Consider the following 16162-nt stretch of genomic DNA (forward strand, 5'->3'; position numbering starts at 1 on the left):
GGTTTCACCGTGTTAGCCAGGATGGTCTCGATCTCCTGACCTCGTGATCCGCCCGTCTCGGCCTCCCAAAGTGCTGGGATTACAGGCTTGAGCCACCGCGCCCGGCCGAAACTAAATGTTTTCAAGAGATATAATCCATGTATAACCAAGAGGTGGCAGCTACCACCATTGCGTCAATAGGAAACCACCACCAGGCATCTCCCCATGAAAAGACAGAGCCCACAACTCTATGTACTCATGGTGAACCACATAGGGTGGAAGCTCAGACTCACTCATGCTTGCTGATGGTGAGAGGGGGACGGCTTGGGTCAAGCTGACAAAACTGCATTCGAGAACAAATGTCCTTATAGTCCTGGTTCCTCCTCTCATACTCTTCAGTGTGGGCTGCCAAGTGAGAATTCACAATGCAGATGCTGGTGTTGTGGAACTGGAACCTGATCGCCACGCCTCCCTTGTTGCCCTGTGGAAAGGATCCCCAAAGAAATCCAATTCAAACTTAATTGTGTCAGTCATTTAAACCTACAAACTTTCTGGTTGGGCGCAGTGGCTCATGCCTGCAATCCCAGCACTTTGGGAGACTGAGGCGGGTGGATCATGAGGTCAGGAGTTCAAGACCAGCCTGGCCAAGATGGTGAAACCCCATCTCTACTAAAAATACAAAAATTAGCCTGGTGTGGTGGCAGGCGCCTGTCATCCCAGCTACTCGGGAGGCTGAGGCAGAGAACTGGTTGAACCTGGGAGGCAGAGGTTGCAGTGAGCTGAGATGGCGCCACTGCACTCCAGCCTGGGTGACAGAGTGAAACTCTATCTCAAAAACAAACAAACAAAACCCTACAGACTTTCAAAATGTTTTATCTTAATCTTTATAATAATCCTGTGGGATTACCTATATTGTACAGATTAAAAAAAAAAAAAAGAAGGCAGAATGACTAGCCAGTCAGCGACAAAGCTGAATCCACAACCCAGCTCTCTCGATCTCCTGGCCTCACTTGATCCACCCACCTTGGCCTCCCAAAGTGCTGGTATTACAGGTGTAAGCCACCGCGCCTGGCCCCAAAATCTAGCTCCCTTAATCCAGTATTCTTTTCACTAAATCACAGGCAAACCATAGGTGCCCTTTGCCACACAAAGCTAAGTTCTCACAGAAGAACCTAAAAACAGAACTTTAATGGCCTCAATAAGAAAAGGAAATTGCAAACCTACTATCAGCATTCTTTGTTCTTCTGAATGACCCAGCATAGTTTCTGCAAGATACTTCATGGGTGAAATGGGAGGATCAACTGGAGGCTCTAGTGTTGGTGAATATGAGGACAGGCGCAGGCAGTCCACTAAAATACAGTTTCTAAATAGTTTGCTCGACTGAGCCCTGCTTGAGGGTATGATTCATCTTGGAATATTGGCACCTTCCAACTGGGACACGTGTAGTGACTGTGTCATCAGAAGTGGTCAATACCTCAGGCGCTAAGGCCCTCAATGTGCCAAACATACCAACCAAGGACTCACCATCCTCCCCATGATTCCTGTCCCCACAGTCTCAGCTTCCACTTCTGAGACATAAGCTGCATGCTCCTGTTTGACATATAACAGCAGCATAATCCCAACCAATCGGATAAGCTTCACCTGGAAAAGAGAGACATGGCATTAAATAGAAACTGCAAACAGGAATAAATACCCCAAAGGAAACATGGTCTGGAAGCTGGCTGAGGGTATTAATGTGCCTCCTTCTCCACACTAGAACACAGGTAATCATCTGTTCAACTCACCAAGCACGCTATGTGCTAACCTACGAGTGCCAAGACCCTGCATCTTTCCCACCCAGAGGCACCCCTTCTGGAAGATCTGGAAATGAAAATTGTGGGATAATTAAGACTGGCTTAAGATAAAGGTCATGGATTGGGAGGCCGAGACGGGCGGATCACGAGGTCAGGAGTTCGAGACCATCCTGGCTAACACGGTGAAACCCCGTCTCTACTAAAAAATACAAAAAAAAAAAAAAACTAGCCGGGCGAGGTGGTGGGCGCCTGTAGTCCCGGCTACTCGGGAGGCTGAGGCAGAAGAATGGCGTAAAAACCCGGGAGGCGGAGCTTGCAGTGAGCTGAGATCCGGCCACTGCACTCCACCCTGGGCGACACAGCGAGACTCTGTTTCAGAAAAAAAAAAAAAAAAAAAAAGATAAAGGTCATGGAAAGGGTGAAAAATGATCTTGGGATTTCCCTGCATAGCCACATAAAATTAAGAAGTCCCTGACTCCTCTTTTACCTTTGCATATTTGGCATCTGGATGAAGACCCTCTGACACAGCTTTGAACCACTCTTCCTCCTTTGGGGTATCGTGAAAGAAAAAAGCTTCCTTACTCAGATCGAGCTCCTGGAACCTATTTTGAGAAGCAACCAGTTAGATAGTAAAGAAAACTAATGTGCAAATGACACATTCTCAGATTGGTTGAGGTGCATAAGCCGTAGCTTTCTAGCTAAACTTCAGGACCCTCAGGAGGAAAAAATAAACAAACACTTAGAGCCAAGGAACTAAATGCCAAGGAACTTTCCAGGTGCTTTTGCAAACAAAAACCTATTTCTTTTTCATGACCAGCTTATGAAGTAGTTCGAAGTGTCCCTATTTTACCTGTAACCCCTAGTTCACACAAGCACCAAGTGGCAAACTGGAATTCAAACTTTGGTCTATATAAATTACGAATTCTAGTTCTTTTCAATATACCATACAAGCTCTGCTGCCCCTTCCCACCAGTAATGCCCAGTATAGTGATGAGAAGATAAAAAAAAATAAAAAATAAATTAAAAAAAAAAAAGACTAACTGATGGGACTTTCTTCAGCTAACCTTCCTTCTCTGGCAAAAGATAGTTTTGCTTTGTAACCAAAAATGTATTGAATGTCCAAGCAATAAAGTTCAGTTCAGGATGCACTGAGTTCAGGATGCAATTCAGGATTTTAACAGAAGATTACATTAAAAATTAAATATTAGCATTCAAATGCCAAGCACTCCACTTTAAGAGTGGCAGACGCTTGCTTGCCATGAGGAAGAACATCAAACAGGGAAGCAGCTGTTATCAGGCACCTGTTCGTTTTTCAAATCCTTCACCTGCTGTGAAGACCCATTCTTCAACCACAGCTCTGTGTGCTTGAAGACGGAGAGGACTAGAAGAGAAGCACTCACCCTACGCAATAGACATCTGGGGCCTGGACACCGTCGCTCAGCCAGGGCCGGAGGCATTCTTTGGGGGACTGCCCATTTACATTGTATGTTCCCACAAAAAACCTGTCACCAAAGAGAAATAATTAGTGACTCCGAATCACTATGGAGATAACAGGAGAAAGCATTTCATGCTGATTTATGCTGGTTTCAGTCTCTGCAGACTGGCATTTTAAGACAAAAGAAATATCATTTCTAACCTAGACCAGGACTGCAGCACCAAGGGGTGACTTGTGGTCTGTCATGGTATCTGTTGCGTTTGTGATAACAACTTCAAACAGTACAGGCCTACTCTGAACCTTCCTACTTCCTTTAAACAGCCATTACCCAGCCATTATCTGCCTAATTATTTGCCTTGTATATACTACTGAAATGAAAAAATGAAAAGTGCTTTGGTAATTACTTTTGGCAAGAAAGCAACTCCAGTATTCAAAAAACTACTTCACCATAATTGACAGTTTATATCCCTAGAAACAATGTTATTTTATCTTATAGTCCCAATGCAATCATTTTGAAAGATCTAGCAGAATCTCACAACCTTTATTCATTTAGCTTTTAGTAATCTTGCCTAAAAAGATTACCAAATACCAGCTAACTTCATTTTACTAATTTCATTTTAAATGACTTTCTTCAAAGGCCCAGAATAACCAAGGGAGTATAAAACCTTGGAGGGATACATAAGAATCAGGAGGCCAGGTGTGGTGGCTCACACTTATAATCTCAACATTTTGGGAGGCCAAGGCGGGAGGATCGCCCGAGCCCAGGAGCTTGAGACCGGTGCGGGCAACATAGTGAGACCCTGTCTCTACAAAAATTAAAAAATTAGCTAGGCGTGGTGGTGCACATGTGTATTACCAGCTACTCCAGCAGCTGAGGTGGAAGGGTTACTTGGGCCCAGGAGGCTGAGGCTGCAGTGGGCTGCAGTGAGCTGTGATGGCACCACTGCTTTCCAGCCTGGGCAACTAGGTGAGACCTTGTCTCAAAAAGATAAAACATAAAAAACAAATAAATAAAAGAATCAGGATGGTGCTCCTTCTTCTGTACCCATTTGCATTTGTCTCTCCAAATATTTCTGTAACTATCTGCAAGTCGTGTCACTCCCACTATACCACACCTACCACAGTGCCCACCTAGAGAGGGCACAGAATAAATGCCTGTTAATGAAGAGTGAATGGAATCACTCATTTCAAAAATGAGGGGAGAGATTCTATAGAAGAGTATGCCTCCAAATCCAGGTATAGGGGGACGTGACCAAATTCCAGAAAGTCAAATGATCATTCTGCTCTGAAAACATCCTAGAACCCAGTTAGCTTACCTGAAGTTCTGGATATAGGTGTAATCCTCTTCTTTTTGTACTAGATGTGATTTCACAATTGTATCTCGCAGTCCAAACTTCTGCATGGATAAAATATGAGCCTTGTCTGACACCGTGATAGTGGAGGAGCGAACCATGCCAGTAATTTCGGACTTGGATTTATTCTGTCTGGAAAAACAAAATATTGTTTTCATATGTGGATGAGTCCCTATTGCAAAATGAATGAATACAAAGCTAAAAGTTCCCATATACAAGCATCTAAGTCACAGAAGACTAAAGGAGGCCAAAGTAAAATTTATTTACTAAAACAACACTATTTCTTTGTGGAATTAAGTAAATTTATATTTTGTTGATTGTATAATATATTGGTCTGGAGATTTTCCTGATAATAGAGTCACAGAATCTCAGACCAGAGGGGCATCTTAAAGATAATCTAATTCCCTCAGTTCTAAATGAGAAAAATGAAACCCAGTGTCATTAATGCCTCACCCATATGAATGGTGGCAGAGTATGGGATTCGAACACGTAATTGACAGGTCGGGTGTGGTGACTCATGCCTGTAATCCCAGCACTTTGGGAGGCCAAGGCAGGTAGATCACTTGAAGCCAGGAGTTCGAGACCAGCCTGGCCAACATGGCAAAATCCCATTGCTACCAAAAATACAAAAATGAGCTGGGTGTGGTGGCGCATGCCTAGGCTGAGACACAGAACTGCTTGAACCTAGGAGGCAGAGGCTGTAGTGACTGGGTGACAAAGTGAGACTCTGTCTCAAAAAAAAGAAAGAAAAAAACTATAAAACCCTCTAGATCCTTTGACTTGATCATTCTATTCTGTACATCTATTCCACAGAAATAATCCAAAATAAAAAGAAAGGCAATGAAAATGTATATTTTATTACTATTTGCGTTGTACTGTATTTATAGTTGTAACTAAAATACTGACACAAGTAAGTGTTTTATCTTGACCAGACAGATTCCGGATATGTTCAGTAGGGGGCACTGGAGTACAGACTTCAGATATTTATATAATAACACACCTCGGGGGCAAGTAGGGAAAGAGTAAATAAAACAGGAAAAAAGTCACTTCAGAGTCAGGAAACACCTAAAAGAATGAAAGAGTGAAATCAAACGTTTCTAATCTACATTTTCAAAGAAGCGCTAGACTGCCAGTTTCAAATTCCAGATTGGCCACTTGCTAATTCTGGGACCTTGGATGAGTTATGTAACTTCTCATCACCTGAGTTTCCTTAATTGTAAAACAGAAAAAAATACTTACCTCTTAGGCTAAAATAAGATAGTCCAAATAAGAGCAGGGTGCCTGGCAGTAAGTGCAAATAAACGTCAGGTTTTTGTTTTGTTTTGTTTTGTTTTGTTTTGTTTTTGAGACAGAGTCTCGCTCTGTCGCCCAGGCTGGAGTGCAGTGGCCGGATCTCAGCTCACTGCAAGCTCCGCCTCCCGGATTCACGCCATTCTCCTGCCTCAGCCTCTCGAGTAGCTGGGACCACAGGCACCCATCACCTTGCCCGGCTAGTTTTTTATATTTTTTAGTAGAGACGGGGTTTCACCATGTTAGCCAGGATGGTCTTGATCTCCTGACCTCATGATCCGCCCATCTCGGCCTCCCAAAGTGCTGGGATTACAGGCTTGAGCCACCGCGCCCGGCCAAATGTCAGGTATTATTAAGAACATTTCCAGCCAGGCATGATGGCTCACGCCTGTAATCCCAGCACTTTGGGAGGCCAAGACGAGAGGATCAGATGAGGCCACGAGTTTGAGACCAGCCTGACCAACATGGAGAAACCCCATCTCTAATAAAAATACAAAATTAGCCGGGCTTGGTGGCAGATGCCTGTAATTCCAGCTACTCAAGAAGGCTGAGGCAGGAGAATCACTTGAACCCAGGAGGTGGAGGTTGCAGTGAGCCGAGATCACGCCACTGAACTCCAGCCTGGGCAACAAGAGTGAATCTCTCTCAAAAACAAACAAACAAACAAACAAACAAAAACATTTCCTAGGCCAGCTACCCTGGGACAAGTTACATTATGCCCAAAATGGTCTCAGTACTATGAGGAGAACCTCAGTCCTACAAGGGACAAATGAAGGGAGAGTTGCATTACCTTGGTTGCAAGCTTTCTGGTTTATCTTGACCCCTGGAGCTTTGGTCCACAGGCAGTCCCTTCCCATTTGGCCTCAAACCATCAAAGTTAGAACCACCTAAAGGGAAGGGGAAGAAATTAAAATATACATACATAGGCTGGACACTGTGGCTCATGCCTGAAATCCCAGCACTTTAGGAGACCAAGGCAGGTGGATCACCTGAGGTAAGGAGTTCGAGACCAGCCTGACCAACATGGAGAAACCCCATCTCTACTAAAAATACAAAATTAGCCAGGCGTGGTGGTGCGTGCCTGTAATCCCAGCTACTCAGGAGGCTGAGGCAGGAGAATTGCTTGAATTCGGGAGGTGGAGGTTTCAGTGAGCCAAGATGGCACCACTGCACTCCAGCCTGGGCAACAAGAGCGAAACTCCATCTCAAATAAATAAACAAATCATACATATGCTTTAATATACAGAAAACAGCTTCAGAAATTGTAGTCTAGGAATTATTGGTAGTCCAGATATTGCTTGAAAAGGCCTATGCTAATGTCTGGGTGAAGTCCCACAGACCATACATAGAAGAAAAAAGTATCTCATTCAGGTGTCTCTACTGCTGAAAACGTAACTATTCCAGCTAGTCTAACTCCCTTTTCTTGGATACAGGGTACATTAAGGAAAGCATAAAACTACGAAATCTGAAAACCTACCTAAGTTTTATCACCTGCTTTACTATTTATTACCTCCTGACTTTGGAAAAGCCATCTAACCTCTCTCAATCTCAGTAATTTGACCTGTCCTGCCTTCTTCACAGGTTTACTGTAGGGTCAACTGAGTTGACATATGAGTAGGGACTTTAAAAGCTATACAACATATTATAAAACATAACATAGTGACTTCCACTCCAAAGAGGAGAAAGGCAAGGGTTAGAGATTAAAACTGGAAATAGTCTAAGAGCTCTAGAAAATGAGAAGCGCTTGTCATTGTTGACAAATTGCCGCGAAAACCAGAGCCCAAGGGCCCAATCCAGAAATATTCTGGGAAAGTCATTAAACCAAGATAAACCTGGAAAGGAAAATTAATCTGCCAATAGCTTCTCTGCTCTTTAAAAGCCAGATCTCTTGTCAACAGGGAACAACATGAAGAGGTCACAGAGATGTGATTTTAAAATCCATGTTACGGGAAGGAGCTCTGGAGGAATGAAACACCACTGAAGAATTTTGCTCTGCGGACTATTACTAAAATGGATTTCTCAACCATGCATTCACATGAACCAGAAAAAACAAACTTTTTTTTTTTTTTTTTTTTTTTTTTTTTTTTTTTTGAGACTGAGTCTGGCTCTGTCGCCCAGGCTGGAGTGCAGTGGCCGGATCTCAGCTCACTGCAAGCTCCGCCTCCCGGGTTCACGCCATTCTCCTGCCTCAGCCTCCCGAGTAGCTGGGACCACAGGCGCCCGCCACCTCGCCCGGCTAGTTTTTTGTATTTTTTAGTAGAGACGGGGTTTCACCGTGTTAGCCAGGATGGTCTCGATCTCCTGACCTTGTGATCCGCCCGTCTCAGCCTCCCAAAGTGCTGGGATTACAGGCTTGAGCCACCGCGCCCGGCAAAAAAACAAACTTTTGAAAAAAGAAAGCATAATCATTTGAACATGAAAATAATTACACTTCAATGCCTCCAATCAATCACCAAATGCTATAGACTGAATATTTATACCCCTGCCTAAAGTCATGTTGAAATCCTAACTCCCGGCCGGGCGCGGTGGCTCAAGCCTGTAATCCCAGCACTTTGGGAGGCCGAGATGGGCGGATCACGAGGTCAGGAGATCGAGACCATCCTGGCTAACACAGTGAAACCCCGTCTCTACTAAAAATATAAAAAACTAGCCAGGCGAGGTGGGGGGCACCTGTAGTCCCAGCTACTCAGGAGGCTGAGGCAGGAGAATGGCGTGAACCCGGGAGGTGGAGCTTGCGTGAGCTGAGATCCGGCCACTGCACTCCAGGCTGGGCGACAGATCGAGACTCCATCTCAAAAAAAAAAAAAAAAAAAAAAAAGAAATCCTAACTCCCAAGATAACGTACTAGGAGGTAGGACCTTTAGGAGGTGTGAGGTGTTTAGGTCACAAGGGTGGAGCCCTCATGATTGGGATTAGTGCCCTTATAAGGGTTCAGAAGATCAGAGTTCCCCTTTTGCTATGTGAGAACGCAGTGAAAAGACAGCTGCCACTAAGCCAGAAAGCAGGCCCTCACCAGACATTGAATCTGCCAGCACCTTGATCTTCAACTTCTCAGCCTCCAAAACTGTGAAAAATAAATCTCTGATCTCTGCTTTTGTTTTGTGGGGTTTTTTCTGTATTTTTTTTTTTATTATTTCTTTTTTTCTTTTTTTTCTTTTTGAGACAGGGTCTCCACGCTAGAGTACAGCAGCCTGATCATGGTCCGCTATAGCCTCCACCTCCAGGGCTCATGCGATCCTCCCACCTCAGCCTCTCTGTTATCTGGGTTTAACAGGCACACACCACCATGCCCAGCTAACTTTTTGTATTTTTTTTGTAGTGATGGAGTTTTGCCATGTTTCCCAGGCTGGTCTCGAACTCTTGGGCTCAAATGATCCTCCCGCCTCAGCCTCTCAAAGTGCTGGGATTACAGGTGCGAGCCACCACACCCAGCCAAATCTGTTGTTTAGAAACCACTCAGTCTATGGTATTTTGTTATAACAGCCTATAGACTAAGGTTAAACTAAGACAGCAAAGCCTTTCAATTGTGCTTCTTAAATGCCTCTCAAACCAATATATTCCTATCCCCAGGGTCACTGTGCTAGTCTAGGTTACCAGCATCTCCCCTGAATGACTATAAAAGCCTCAACTAGTTTCTCTGCCTCTTTTCTCACCCCACCCTCTCCAACCCAATCTCTACACTGTTGCCAGAGGATTTTTTTAAAAAAGTAAATCGGATCACATCACTTTAAATCTTTTAAAAGCTTCATACTGGATAAACCCAAATCCCTACATACAATTGCCAAGGCTCTTCCCAGTTTGGATCCTACCCACTTGTCTAGCTCCAATACTCACCACAGTCCTTCAGCCCCTACCTCCTTTATGCCATGTCGTAAGCATATTAAGGTTACTGCAGCTATACAAAGATCCCATCAGAAATCAACTTCCCTCTTCTTCACTCTGCTTTATAAGGCTAACACCTACCCATCCTATCCTGGGCCAGGGATCAGCAAACTTTTTCTGTAAAGGGCCACGGAGTAAATATCCTAGGCTTTGCAGGTCATACAGTCTCTTGCAACTGTTCAACTCTGCTGCTATAGTGCAAAAGCAGCTGTGAGTGTGGCTGCATTCTAATGAAATGTTATTTATAGACGCTGAAATTCAAATATCATACAATTTTCACATATCACAAAGCATTATTCTCTTGAATCTTTTCAAATATTTAAAAATGCAAAAAAATCATTCTTAGCTCATGAGCTAAAAGCAGATGGCAGGCTGGATTTGGCCTGTAGGCTGCACTTCACCAACTCCTGCTATAGGCCATATCTTAGAGGTCATTTCCTCCAAGAAGACTTCTCTAACCTCTCCTAGGCTGGTCAGATGCCCTGACATTGGTGTTTCCATAGCTCCCTGTACTCCCCATCAGTCTTGATAGTTGTGTATTGTAGGTGTTTTTTCTTCCCAGTTAGACTGTAAGCTTACTGAGGACTAGACTTTGTCTGATTTATGCATCACTGTAGCCCCATCATTCAGCATACTGGTAACCCAGCACATTATAGGCAGTGCAGTCACACAATTCAATATTAAATGCGCAATGAACCTGAATTCCTATGTGTGAATATGTTTTTTTGTTTGTTTGTTTTTTGAGACAGGGTCTCACTCTGTTGCCCAGGCTGGAGTGCAGTGGCGCAAGCTTGGCTCACCGCAACCTCTGCCTCCCAGGTTCAAGCTATTCTCTTGCCTCAGCCTCCCAAGCAGCTGGGATTACAAACGCGCAGCACCACACTCAGGTAGTTTTTGTATTTTTGATAGAGATGGGTTTCGCCATGTTGGCCAGGCTGGTCTCAAACTCCTGACCTCAGGAGATCCACCCACCTCGGTCTCCCAGTGCTGGGATTACGGGTGTGAGCCACTATACCTGGCCCTTTTGTGCCTTATATATTTAAATACATAACATCCAAGTTCAAGTCTGTAGCATTCTTTTGGAATGTTTGAGGTAATCTTCCCACGGTCTTCAAAATAAAACAAAAATAAGAAAGGAGAACTAGAATGGGTTATGTCTAGAGTTCTACTACCCCATAGTTACTTAATAATTATTTCTGGAAATGAAATCACCAGCTGGATTCTACTTCTCTTTCTTTACTCTCACTGAGCTTAGAGAGCTGAGCTTAGAGAGTTAACTAACTCAAATGTTAGTAATGGTGTACTGGGACATCTGTTAGAATGACTGAAATTTTAAAAAAAGAAAACCAGCCGGGCACAGTGGCTCACACCTGTAATCCCAGCACTTTGGGAGGCCGAGGCGGGCGGATCACAAGGTCAGGAGATCGAGACCATCCTGGGTAACAATGGTGAAACCCCATCTCTACTAAAAACACACACAAAAATTAGCCGGGCATGGTGGCAGACGCCTGTAGTCCCAGTTACTCGGGAGGCTGAGGCAGGAGAATGGTGTGAACCCAGGAGGCGGAGCTTGCAGTGAGCCGAGATTGCGCCACTGCACTCCAGCCTGGGCGACAGGGCGAAACTCTGTCTCAAAAAAGAAAAGAAAAAAAAAAAGAAAGAAAGAAAACCAGCTGACAATTCCAACTGCTGACAAGGATGCAAACGAGCAGTGACTCTCATCCATTGATAGTAGGCATGGAAAATCATAGAGCCACTTTGGAAGACAGTTTGGCAGTTTCTTAAAAAGTTAAACAGTCTTACCATATGATCTACCCATCACACTCCTAGGTATTTACTGATATGAAAACATGCTGGACACTATGACTTGTGCCTATAGTCCCAGATATTTGGGAGGCTAAGGCAGGAGGACTGCTTGAGCCCAGGAGTTTGAGACCAGCTTGGACAATAGAGACCCCCATCTCTTAAAAAATAATAAAATAAAATAAAATAAAATTTAAATTTAAATTAAATTAAATTAAAAGTCGTGGCACATGCCCATAGTCCTAGCTACCTGGGAGGCTGGGGAGGGATGATTACTTGAGCCCAGGAGTTCAAGGCTGCAGTGAGGTGTGATCTTGTCACTGCACTCCAGCCTGGGTGACAGAGGGAGACCCCACCTCTAAAAAAACATGGCAAGAAAAATAATTTTTGTACACATAAAAACCTGCACAGAAATATTTATAGCAGCATTATTTATAATCACCAAAAACTGGAAGCAACCAATATGTATTTAAATAGGTTAATAAACTGTGATACATCCATATAATAAAATATTCAGCAATTTAAAAAATTAGTTATCCAGCCATGAAAATATGTGAATGAATCTTAAGTACATATTGCTGAGTGAAGGAAGTCCATCTGAAAAGGCTATATATTATGATTCCAATAACACAACATTCTGGATAAAACTATAGAGATGGTAAACAGATCAATGGTTGCCAGGTGTTTTAGGGGTGAGAGTGGGGTCAAATAAATGAAGAACAGTGGACTTTTTAGGACAGCAAAATTGTACTCAAAGAAACTGTAATGGTGGATACATGGTACTATCTATGGGTTTCAAAACCCACAAATTTTTATAGCACAAAGGGTGAACCTTAATGTATGCAAAATTTAAAAAAATAATTTAGGATATCAGGAAGTTCTGGAGTAAAATGCAGAAAATGACAAAAGTGTCTAACCTATATCACCAACGTATGAAACCACCTCATTGAAGGGAGTAGAGGAAAAAGTGTTTACCTAAGTAACTTTGGAAATGAGTGGAATCTATAAGAATAAAGGCACCAGGAGCGGTGGCTCACATCTGTAATCCCAACACTTTGGGAGGCGGAGGCAGGCAGATCACCTAAGGTCGGGAGGTCCAGACCAGCCTGATCAACATGGAGAAACCCCATCTCTACTAAAAATACAAAATTAGCCGGGTGTGGTGGTGCATGCCTGTAATCCCAGCTACTTGGGAGGCTGAGGCAAGAGAATCGCTTGAACCCGGGAGGCTGAGGTTGCAGTAAGCCGAGATCGTGCCACCGCACTCCAGCCTGGGCAACAGAGCGAGACTCCGTCTCAAACAAAAAAAACAAAAAAGGGACCTTTTGCCTGCTAGCTGTGCCTGCTTATTAGGCCATGGAAACTGCATTCTTTACTGGCAAATGAAAAGTCTTACAACTACTGGATCTTTTTCTGTGTATTTATATGTGTTGTGCATGTAATGTTTACATATGAAAGAGTTTTAACTAATTGGTTTAAGATAATAAGTGCTTAGCCTGGGCGCAGTGGCTCATGCCTGAAATTCCAGGACTTTGGGAGGCCGAGACAGGCAGATCACTTGAGGTGAAGAGTTTGTGACCAGCTTGGCCAACATGGTGAAACCCTGTCTCTACTAAAAATACAAAAATTAGCTGGGCATGGTACGTCTGTAATCCCAGCTACTTGGGAGGCCAAGACAAGAGAATTGCTTGAACCCAGAAGGCAGAGGTTGCAGTGAGCCGAGACTGTGCCACTGCACTCCAGCCTGGACGACAGAGCAAAATTCTGTCTCAAATAATAATAATAAGAGCTTAAATAAGGCCAGGCACAGTGGCTCACACCTGTAATCCCAGCAGTTTGGGAGGTCGAGGCAGGTGGATCACCTGAGGTCAGGAGTTCGAGACCAGGCTGGGCAACCTGGTGAAATTCTGTCTCTACTAAAAATACAAAAAAACATTAGCTGGCATGGTAGTGCATGCCTGTAATTCCAGCTACTTGGGAGGCTGAAGCAGAAGAATTGCTTGAACCCAGGAGGCGGAGGCTGCAGTGAGCCAAGATCACCGCATTATACTCAACAGAGCGAGAATCTGTCCAGGAAAAAAAAAGTGCTTAAATAAAGTATTTTTTGTCAGAAAAGTAAACAGTATAATGCCTTTTGGTTCCATGACTTAAGTAATCTTTGGGAAATAAAAACAGTTTTATATGCAAGGTGTGTAAAGAAAGTGAAATGTGTTTTTCATAAAAGATTATAAGAAGTCGGTCAGGCATGGTGGCTCACACCTGTAATACCAGAACTTTGGGAGGCCGAGGAGGATGGATCACGAGGTCAGGAGTTTGAGACCAGCCTAGCCAACATGGTCAAACCCTGTCGCTACTAAAATACAAAAAATTAGTCAGGTGTGGTGGTGCGCACCTGTAGTCCCATCTACTCAGGAGGCTGAGGCAGGGGAATCACTTGAACCCAGGAAGTGAAGATTGCAGTGAGCCGAGATCACTCCACTGAGCTACAGCCTGGTAACAGAGCAAGACTCCGTATCAAAAAAAAAAAAAAAAAAAAGTATATATATATATATATATATATATATATATATGAAAGAAGTCATGGGAATGTGGATTTGTTTTTTCACCTAAAGAGTTGAAAGATTAAGTTAAATAGAATAAAGCTGAAAGTTTAAGTGTTTGTGAAAAATTAATCTTGTAAACCAAATTCTGTGTGTGAACATACTGGCTAAAGTTAAGAGGGTATTATTCAGTTTTTCTCTAAATTAAACATTAGAATAAAAGTACAGCCGGGCGCGGTGGCTCACGCCTGTAATCCCAGCACTTTGGGAGGCCGAGACGGGTGGATCACGAAGTCAGGAGATCGAGACCATCCTGGCGAACACAGTGAAACCCCATCTCTACTAAAAATACAAAAATTAGCTGGGCATGGTAGTGCACACCTGTAGTCCCAGCTATTTGGGAGGCTGAGGCAGAAGAATAGCTTGAACCCAGGAGCCAGAGGTTGCAGCGAGCCGAGATCATCATGCCACTGCACTCCAGTCTGGGCGAAAAAGCAAGATTCTGTCTCAACAATAAATAAATAAATAAATAAATAAATAAATAAATAAATAAATAAAAATATGTTATTGGTATACGTTCCAAAATTATGGAAAACTCTCATAATTCTCTCATGACTTAGTGTATGTTCCTAATAATTACAATTATTATGTAAAATTGTTATATGCCACTGCAGCAACCAAATTTCTTTGTCAATCATATTTTTGACTGTGGCTGCCTTAAAACATTTTGTCATCCACACACAATTGTTGTCTTGTTTTAATCCTGTTTCAAAGGTGATTTCAGTCAGCTATAGGACTTTGAGAAGTGCTCTTGAATGCAGGTTTCTAATAACTTTGGAGACTGTGACATTAGAATTGAGGAAAAACTTTCAGGACTCATGTAAAGCTGAAATGTTCTTGAATATCAATCAGAACAGAAGTTAACTGCATGGACTGAACTAATAGAAGACTAAAGTAATCTTTTTGACTTTGCTTAAAATGTTGCTGATCCCTTGTTTTGTTTTTCAGAGTCAAGAAAACTTTTGAGCTAGTTACAGCTTTTAAAAATTGAGTAAAGTATACTACTGTGAACAAAATTTAGACCATATTTGTTTCACTCTACCTGATTTCTCCAGAATTTAGAAACTATTTGTGAGTATTCCCAACTTACAGCAATACAGTTATTTGCATAAGTGCAATAAGAATCTGTTTCTTTTTGCAATAGGACACAATTGGAGAAACTGGTTATTTTACCAAGGCTTTGATTGGAATGGTATGTTTTCCTTTAAGGAATCAAATTTTACTTTCAGAGCCAATAAAAGCCCCTTGAGAAAACTGGCCTCATACCTTGGCTACAGACCCTGTACAGGGTTCCTAACCTGTGGTAATTAAAGAATGTCACTTTCTGACAGGCCAAGGAGCCCCAAGTTATCTTGGAACCTCAAGAGGAGAGAAATTTACCCAATTTACAGGTATTTCGGGGTACAAACCCATGGCTGGGCTCAGCTTTAAAAAAGTATTATCTAAGATTTCTCAAGAAGCAGACTTCCATCAAAGCCAGTTTTAAAAGCCTATGTAAAAAAATATTTATTCTTGCTGCACTTTATACAAATAATCAGTCTAAGAATAATAAAGCAAATCGGTCTTACTATGATTTGTCTTTAGTAAAAATGAAAGACTGGCAAGAGGAAAAAAATATATATGTTTCAATGGTTAGACTGGGCGTGGTGGCTCACACCTGGAATCCCAGCACTTTGGGAGGCTGAGGCGGGTGGATCACTTGAGGTCAGCAGTTCGAGACCAGCCTGACCAACATGGTGAAACCTCATCTCTACAAAAAAAAAAAATACAAAAATTAGCTGGGCGTGGTGGCATGTGCCTATAATCCCAGATACTCGGGAGGTTGAGACAGGAGAATCGCCTGAACCTGGGAGGTGGAGGTTGCAATAAGCTGAGATCGTACCACTGCCCTTCAGCCTGAGCAACAGAGTAAGACTCTGTCTCCAAAAAAACAAACAAACAAACAAACAAACAAAAACATGGTTGTTAGGTTGTAGTCTCATCAGTTGTGTTTAAGTTTTTTTCCTGCAATTTAAATTGACCCTACTT

General features: G+C 42.9%; 1 protein-coding gene across 1 annotated transcript in view; it reads right to left on the bottom strand.

Moving 5' to 3' along the window:
* Positions 1–16162, bottom strand: part of INPP5B (inositol polyphosphate-5-phosphatase B) — an 81465-nt gene that overhangs the window by 24422 nt on the left and 40881 nt on the right. The window contains 6 exon segments of the mRNA XM_025367687.1: positions 273–460; positions 1504–1620; positions 2260–2374; positions 3173–3274; positions 4524–4691; positions 6640–6736. Of these exon segments, the coding sequence (XP_025223472.1) occupies positions 273–460; positions 1504–1620; positions 2260–2374; positions 3173–3274; positions 4524–4691; positions 6640–6736 (787 nt within the window).

This window comes from Theropithecus gelada, chromosome 1 (genome assembly GCF_003255815.1).
Source record: "Theropithecus gelada isolate Dixy chromosome 1, Tgel_1.0, whole genome shotgun sequence".
Lineage (NCBI taxonomy): Eukaryota > Metazoa > Chordata > Mammalia > Primates > Cercopithecidae > Theropithecus > Theropithecus gelada.